The sequence below is a fragment of the Hibiscus syriacus genome, unplaced genomic scaffold, assembly GCF_006381635.1.
Source record: "Hibiscus syriacus cultivar Baekdansim isolate YM2019G1 unplaced genomic scaffold, ASM638163v2 tig00003041_pilon, whole genome shotgun sequence".
Classification (NCBI taxonomy): domain Eukaryota; kingdom Viridiplantae; phylum Streptophyta; class Magnoliopsida; order Malvales; family Malvaceae; genus Hibiscus; species Hibiscus syriacus.
In genome coordinates, this window is record NW_024061960.1 from 7025517 (window position 1) to 7034259 (window position 8743).

Here is an 8743-nt window from a genome sequence, read left to right on the forward strand (position 1 = left end):
TAATATTAAATTCATAAAATAAATTTATTTTGAAGTGAAAAATTCGAAAAATGACTTACGGAAAATGAATCCGTAAGTCATTTTACAGAAAACACAAAGGAAATTCTGTTACTAGGAAAATGAATTACATTCCGGAAAACGAATTACGTGAAACAAACACGGAAAAACGTTTTCCGGAAAACGAATTACGTGAAACAAATACGAGAAAACATTTTCCGAAAAACAAATTACGTGAAACAAACACGGAAATTCGGAGAAAACCAATTCCGTAATTCCAATTACAGAAACAAACAGACCCTTAGTCATTTAATAATGGCAGATCTGCTAACCGACAAACAAGGAGGTCGGCAATTGTCGGCCGGCGAACCAGTGGAGCCATAATCGAAGAAATCTGAACCCCAATTTTTATATAAAAATATTTTTAATTTCTTCTAATTTAACAATTAATCTTCAACTCTCAAAGTTATTCACTCTGCTTCGCATCTCACAGTTGTTTCTTTTAATTTTATTTCCAATTCCTCTCAAAATAAAAATATATATTCCACAATTTCTTCCCATTTACCCCTATTGAAAACACACCTTTTCCCTCTCTCTACTCTGAGAAAGTCACTGTTTTCGGCCGACGAAGTTTTTAACCCTAAAACCTAAATGAACAAAGAAATGGAGTCGCCGGAATCCCAGATTCCCTGTTTGGGTCTTCATATTTTTCTCTAAATGCTCTTTTATATGAAGAAGCCTCCTTGGATGTCTCCATTTTTTCCGGTAGGTTCCTTTGTTCAACACTAATTCGGTTTCAATCTCATGTTGGTTTATCTCCGAAATGATCTTTCAGTCTGGTTCATTTTAACGGTGCCTGACTTTGAAATGGAAAGGTTTCCTTTTTTATTTTTGTTTCTGTAATCTCATTTTGGTGTGTTTCTATTTTTTGCATCTGCGTCAGAAAATTCGTTTTCTTTCGCTCTCCCTGAAGCTGATTTAGTTAGCTTAGTATTTCTATCAGTTTCGATGCTTGTGGGTTTTCTGGATTTTGCCTGTTTTTGGAACATCGATTCCAGCTGATTGAGATTCTCGTGTCTTGTCTCGTTTAAGATCTCTGGGTTTTCATGAGGTCATTTTTCTAAACAATCTTGAATTCTATTTTTAAATTTAAACAATACTCTTTTGATTAACCCTTTTTTTTTTGCTTCCGTTGAGAATCTTGAATATTTCAGTTGTTTGACGAGATGTCTAAATCAGTTTGTTTCGTCTTAAAACCAATCATAAGTTTTTGGTTTTTTTATTATGAGATGAGTCTTCCCTCCGAGTTCATTCTTCCGGTGTTTGATGAAATGTCTAGATCAATATCAAAGCTCTTCGTTGTTCATTATTTATTTTCTATATTAATTTATTTATGCTTTATTTGGACTTCTCAATCATGTCCAGATCACAAAGTTTTTCAATAATGATCGTGTTGCCTTGCGTTTTTCTTTTATGTGGAGGTCTTTTTTCCGATCAGCTTCACTTATGTGATCTTCTATTTTCAGTATTAAACATATGGGTGAGGAAATTTTTGAAAAGTGTGTATGTATGTATATTATAAGGAACTATTGAACAGATACTAATAAATATTTGCTTTGTTGGGGTGCATATTTTTAGCAAAATTGAAGTTTATAAAGTTTAATTTCATTGGCAGTCCCACCCAAGAGAGGTTGGGAAATTTTTTATTGCTATTCATGATACGGGGTTGTTCTTGAAGTTTTTGTGTTAAACATATAAAGGGAATAGAACTTTGAAGTTATCTATGAAATTTGAAAATTTCTTGTGTTGTTTTTTAACTATATTTTAGTGATTAGTTTAACCTATCTGTGACTTTGTTCTATTTGTTCCTATTGGATTTCAGTTGGTATAGATTTGCGTTTTAGTACTTGCTGTGGATGCTAGATTATGGATGAGGTTGAAGAGAACTTAGTTGTGGCTAGTGATGCCAAGGTATGAATTTGATAGCATTTGAATATGTTAAATTTGAAGTATTGTAAATGATATTTTTCTACGTTTGCTGTGTTTTTGTTTCTCTTAATTCTAATTAACTTCACAATAATAGGGATATGCCTGTTAGTTATCTGTTCTGATCATTTGTCATCTCTTTTGTTATAGTGTTTCACCTGTTATTCTTTTTTTTTTTTGATAGAAGTTGGAGGTCTCATTAAAAACTCCCTTCGTATTCGTCCACATACTAAGAAGTATGTTAACGAACATAGGAAGGAAGAAAAGAGTACCTCATATTTCATTGAATAAAACGCCTCATTACATATGAAAACACGAAATACCCTCAAACGAGGATAAACACCATTACAAAAACATAATCACCTAAAGCTCTCACCTTCTCGACCACAAAAATCAAAAGGCAATCACCCTATACCTAAGATAAACCTCCACCAATAGGAAAACAACCCAACATTTAATGACATAACATACATAAAAACAACACCTAAAACCATTAAACCAAAACATCCGCCTTTGAAGGGAACTCCACAAAAATACCAACATGTATCAAAATCACCAAAAAAATCAGCTCGATAATTATCTTTAATGAACCAAAACCACACTTCCTTCCCTTCAATCAATGTTTCCTTGCCAATAAATTCAGAACTCTTTTCTTTGTCTTGCATTTCTTCGCCACACGATTAGTTCTTAATTTCGCAGGGATAGGGGGCACCACTGGGATATCTTCCTTTAATTGAAATGTGTCAGTAGATGAACCATAAGAAGTAATGAGACCCATCATAAGAGCATCTTCCGAGGCCCCGAGGCTAACACCATCAGAATGATCAACTGATTTATTAGCTAGATGCTCCACGATATTTAATTTTGAATGATCCAAAGCCTCCATTTTGTGCAACCCCAATTTGTTACTCGGTTTCTCATCGCTTATGACACTCTTTATGAGTGAAACCTTTTCTAAGTGGGGACCTTCAATTGCAACATCTTCGACGGGGCAATTTAAACCTGGGGATGACACTGACGATCCTGACAGAGAATTCTCCAACGTTGCCCCGAGAAAACAATTCAGATATGGAGAATCATCGACTTCCTCAGGGATCCAAGAGTTTGGTTTGAAAGAAGGCTCAACTTCATGCACCATGATTTCAAAAGAATTAGAACCGACCTTCAAACTCAAGGACTCATCAATCCTTACTTTAGTCTCTGTGAGGATTTGAAGTTTTGCACGATCAAAAGATGAAGGAAACTGAGAGCTTTCATCAATTGATACTAATTCCCACCTAGCCGCAATGTTCTTGAAAGTACCCCAATTCCACGCGTGAAAAGGAATCCCTTCGCAAACTACCTATACTCGACGGCATTCTACCACTAGATTCTCCGACCAAACTTCAACTCTAGAAAACCACCCTGCAAGAGTCTCTGATTGTTCATTCTTAACCCTTCTCAACGTATCAGAATCCTCGAATATCATGAGAACTACATTCCCAGCAGCTCTCATTAACGAGAAACCGTTGAGTCCTTTGTCTTGCATTTGGCTAGCAAGATCACCGATTTTGGTATAATTCTTGCACCACCCTATTAGGCAGTTATCCAAAACTTGAAGTTTAGCTTCGTCAACAACACCATTTACTGTATAGAGATTATTTCTTGTAACATTTTCTCTCTCGGGCTTTAGGTGGACAACTGGCGAAGACTTTCTCCAAAAAGAATGTCTTGTGTTGTATTTAGAAAAAGAGACTCCAATTTTACTACCATCAATGCGAGCGCCATTCATCTTTGAGATCGCTCTCCGTGCTTCTCCAATTGTAGCAAAGCGAATGAAACCGAAACGTACCCCCTTTGAATTTCTTTTAGTTGGAATGAAGGCGTCAATAACCTGACCGTATGGGCAAAATAACGATCCAAACCGCTTCCAATGGATATTCTCTGGTAAATTATCAATGTATAACGTAAAACAGCTAGTTCTAAACCCATTGTTGATTCTTGGATAATCTTTCTTCCTCCAGTAGTTAAAAACGTGAGAATCCTGAGGAAGGATTTCCGCCTCAGAAATCTGCGCAATGGCCCCTTCCACACTCCTTGCTTCAACCAACGAATCATTCCTATTCTTTTTTGTCACCAACACCATCCTCTCATATTCTTCCGCTGCCACTGTACTACTCAGCTTCTTCCTCGCCTCCTCTGATTTATGCAGTCTTTGTCTGCTGCCCATCTCTCTGATTTTGATGCTCCGCTTCAGTCACCTTCGACAGTATAAAATCCACCCGTTTCGTCTTAACATCTGGTTTTTTCAAAGGATTTACGTTCTCCTTTTCCTCTATCTCGGACTGACGACTATTCTTAGTCTGACGAGCTGAGGTTTCAGCCCGTTTCTCTCTTGCTTCGTCGCGATTCTTGAACGTCATTTTGAATGCAAAGGCTTCCAAACTATTTAATTTTGAACCAAAAAAACCAGAGATGAAAAGGTTTATGACAACGTGCTTGAAAACCCAGAACCAGCAGCAGCGTTCTGAATAGAGCTCCTGAACAGTGATGGTAAAATTCCGGTGAACGGCAGTGGGTGTTCACAGTTTAATACTTGGGATTTTGTCACGAGCTTCCGGTTTGCACAGCTGGAACGAACTTTGAAGACTGCTGATGGAAAAATCGGCGAAGAAAGGCATTTAGATTTGCTCCGATTGAAGGGGAATCAATCGAAATAAACCAGGAAAAAGGAAACTCTATGGATAGACGATGATCCTTAAGAAAAAAAAGGCGTCAAAAGGAGGTCGATGTGCGGCGGCGGACGGTGGTCGGAGTACGGAGGACGGCGGACGGCAAGCGACAGAAGGTGGATGGCAAGCGACGGACGACGATGGAGAAGGCTGTTAAACATCACTCATATTCTCTCTCTCCCTCTGCCCCTGGAATTTTGAAATTTGAAATCTCCTAGGTTAGAGAGAAGCTGGAGCTTCTCTCACTTACTTTTTTCACTGTTTCACCCGTTATTCTTAAAACCAAAGGCCTTTTACTTCCGGCTAGTTCTAACTTCTAATGCTTGAATCTTGTTTTGTGCCTCTGTATGTGTTTAGGACAAAGAAACAAATCATGCTTAATATTCATAGTTTTCTTACTTCTTTTCGATTTTTTTCTTATGCAGTTACATGGAGAAATGTGGAAGATACTTTCTGCAATTTATTGCAAAATCATATCCATATTCCCGTCATTGGAAGCAGCACGGCCTAGGAGCAAATCTGGCATTCAGGCATTATGCTCATTGCATATGGCACTAGAGAAGGCGAAAAATGTCCTTCAACACTGTTCAACATGTAGTAAACTTTACTTGGTAAGAGTTTCTGTCGTGCACACATGGACACAGGATATAAACACGTAATTTTGTTTTTTTATGTATTTCTTCCCTCAAGAGTAGTTTTTACATTCATTTGATACGTTCACTAAATGGTTTTCAGTGTTGTGGTTGTTTTCAACCATTTCTTTTTTCTCTTAGAGAATGTTTAATCATGGTGGTGTTCTTATGCAGGCTATCACTGGAGATTCTGTTCTTTTAAAATTTGAGAAGGCAAAATGTGCTCTTATCGACAGTCTTAGGCGTGTAGAAGATATAGTTCCTCAGTCCATTGGATGTCAGGTAATAATTTCCCCTTAACAGGTTGATGTTGAAAAGATTAGTTAATTTTTGGGCATAAGGGTCTTTATCTAAATGCAGTTTCTGTCATTGTGCTGTTGGTTTTTTTGTCTAACATTATCTAAGAGCTTCTCTATAATTTCTATTGCTTGTGGTTAAAAGCAAGAAAGTCTTTTTTAAATATACGTATATCATGTCCCTGCAATATGATCCTTCCACTGTTCTTTTCTCTGTATACTGACGGTATTCCAAATTATTGGCTTCAGATTTTGGAGATTGTAAGTGAACTAGAGGGGACTGTTTTCTCACTCGATGCATCTGAGAAGCAAGTTGGCGATGAAATGATTACATTACTCCAGCATGGGAGAAAATTTGATGAAGGTAATGACAATAATGAGCTCGAGTTGTTTCACCAGGCTGCTATTAGACTTGGTATAACTTCCTCTAGAGCAGCCCTAACAGAAAGAAGGGCCCTTAAGAAGCTTATAGAGAGAGCTCGTGCAGAGGAAGACAAGAGGAAGGAGTCTATTGTGGCTTATCTTTTGCACCTCATGAGAAAATACTCCAAATTGTTCAGAAGTGAGGTTTCAGATGATAATGATTCTCAGGGTTCGACGCCTTGTTCCCCCACTATTCTAGGTTCTCTTGAGGATGGAGGGGATGCTGGTAATGGCCAGGCATTTGAGCGACATTTATCGAAGCTCAGTTCTTTCAATTTCAAGCCAAATATTAAAAGATTTGGGCAGATGCCCCTTCCACCTGAAGAATTACGATGTCCGATATCATTACAGCTCATGTATGATCCGGTCATAATCGCCTCTGGACAGACATATGAAAGGATCTGTATTGAGAAATGGTTTGGTGACGGCCATGACACATGCCCGAAGACTCAACAGAAGCTCCCACATCTCTCTCTGACTCCTAATTACTGTGTTAAGGGTCTCATTGCTAGTTGGTGTGAACAAAATGGACTTCCTAATCCTGATGGTCCCCCGGAGTCTCTTGATCTTAACTATTGGAGATTGGCCTTGTCCGAGTCTGAGACTGCAAATTCAAGATCCGTGAATAGTGTCAGTTCATGTAACCTAAAAGGGGTTAAGGTCAGTCCTTTAGAGGAGAGTGGTACCATTGAAGAAGTGGAAGGAAATGAAGCTGACAATGAGCCTCCATGCCCTCAGGAAGAAGTTTATGAGGTTAATGTGCTAGAGAGATATCAGGATTTGCTATCTGTTCTGAATGAAGAAGAGAACATGAGGAAAAGATGCAAAGTCGTGGAACAAATCAGGATTTTGCTGAAAGATGATGAGGAGGCCAGGATTTTTATGGGGGCTAATGGCTTTGTTGAAGGATTGCTGCGATTTCTAGAGTCAGCTGTGCGTGAAGGGAATGCAATGGCTCAGGAAACCGGGGCAATGGCACTCTTTAACCTCGCCGTCAACAATAACAGGTTTGTTGCTTAAGTTTTATGTCTTTGCTTAGTTAAATCTAACCATGCATATTTGTGAGCAATTTTTCTCTTAGCGTTCGACTCATTAATGGATATACACCAAATGTTCATTGGAGGAGAAAGGATTCCCTAGAAAATGACAGGAAGCGAATGGACATTGCTAATTATTTCAATTTAACATTGTAATTATATATATGTAATTATCGAGGTGAATCTTATTTAATTTTCTTTCTTTTAATTAAAAAAAATCAGAAACAAGGAATTGATGTTAGCAGCTGGAGTGATTCTGTTGCTGGAAGATATGCTTTCCAACTCCAATGCCAATGAATCAGCAACGGCTCTCTATCTTAATCTCTCTTGCCTTGAGCAAGCCAAGTCTATCATAGGCTCAAGTAAGGCTGTCCCATTTTTAGTCCAGCTACTTGGAGGTGAGACTGATCTGCAATGCAAGCTCGATGCACTTCACACCCTATATAACCTCTCTACCATGCACTCTAATATCCCGAGCCTTCTTTCTGCCGGCATAGTCAATGGCCTACAGCCACTTGTGGTTTCCGGTGACCAAGCTTGGACAGAGAAATCTATTGCAGTTTTACTAAATTTAGCGTCAAGTCAAGCTGGAAAATCCGAGATAATGTCAGCATCTGGTCTCATAAGTGGTCTAGCATCTGTTTTGGATGCTGGGGAATTGATTGAGCAAGAGCAAGCCGTTTCATGCCTTCTACATCTTTGTAGTGGAGACGAGAAATGCAGTCAAATGGTTCTACAAGAAGGTGTGATTCCAGCATTGGTATCAATATCCGTGAACGGAACGACAAGAGGGAGGGAGAAGTCACAAAAACTTCTGATGCTCTTTCGTGAGCAGCGGCAACGAGATCATCTTCCAGCACAAGCAGACCCAAGTATAGAAACCAGTGAGGATCCCATGCCCACACCAGCAGCGGCTCAAGAATCCAACCCACAGTGTAAGTCGGCATCGAGGAAAAAAATGGGGAGAGCCTTGAGCTTTCTATGGAAGAGCAAGAGCTACTCTGTTTCCCAGTGTTAAAAGTGTTTGCAAGCTAATGTAGATTTCCCACTGTATCTTCTTTTCTAGTTCTCATGTCCTGTTCCAATGGACAGTATTTTCTCTCTCTTTTTTTTTTTTTTTTTTGGGGGGGGGGTTATAATAGAGAAGCAGAAATGTACAGGCCCTTTGTATTCTAAGGATTTTTGGCTTCTTTTTTTTTCAAGTTATGGATAGGAAGTACATGTATTTTATGTATGCCATAATTAAGGGTTAGATTCATCTTCAAAAGCTCCACTTGGATATTATATATTTGGATTGATGATATTTGATGCATTAGGAATGTATGTACCCACCATCAATGAATTGAAAATATTATAAATTTTAAACTTAAATTTAGTTTTAATGATTTGCCATTATCACTAATAATACATTGAATTAGGAAATTGTTTAACATGCATATAATGGGTACGGTAGAGTTCCATTCAAATTTAATTTAATTAATATTTATAAAAATATTATGAGGATATTAAATCAAGAAAATATTGAAGAAAATAAGGGACGTGATTATTTTTTTAGAAAAAAAAGATATGATCATTTTTATATTGATTAAAAAGTAAAAGATTTAATTTAAATATATTTATATTAAATAAGTATATTTTATAATTAATTATCCCTATAAGTA

At 37.8% G+C, this 8743-nt stretch overlaps 1 protein-coding gene across 1 annotated transcript; it reads left to right on the plus strand.

Annotated features, from left to right (window-relative positions):
- Nucleotides 1-568: 568 nt before the first annotated feature.
- LOC120170530 (U-box domain-containing protein 6-like) lies at nucleotides 569-8340 on the plus strand. Its single transcript, XM_039178487.1, has 6 exons — nucleotides 569-762; nucleotides 1880-1968; nucleotides 5120-5305; nucleotides 5501-5608; nucleotides 5872-7052; nucleotides 7305-8340. The coding sequence occupies exons 2-6, from the start codon at nucleotides 1924-1926 to the stop codon at nucleotides 8098-8100; spliced, it is 2316 nt and encodes a 771-aa protein (XP_039034418.1). The 5' UTR covers nucleotides 569-762; nucleotides 1880-1923; the 3' UTR covers nucleotides 8101-8340.
- Nucleotides 8341-8743: the final 403 nt, after the last annotated feature.

Excerpts from the sequence above, each read along its gene's own strand:
- LOC120170530 (XM_039178487.1), top strand. The coding sequence starts at position 1,924 with ATGGATGAGGTTGAAGAGAACTTAGTTGTGGCTAGTGATGCCAAG. Across the intron at positions 5,306-5,500 it reads CATGTAGTAAACTTTACTTG|GCTATCACTGGAGATTCTGT; the intron begins GTAAGAGTTTCT and ends GTTCTTATGCAG. Across the intron at positions 7,053-7,304 it reads CTCGCCGTCAACAATAACAG|AAACAAGGAATTGATGTTAG; the intron begins GTTTGTTGCTTA and ends AAAAAAAATCAG.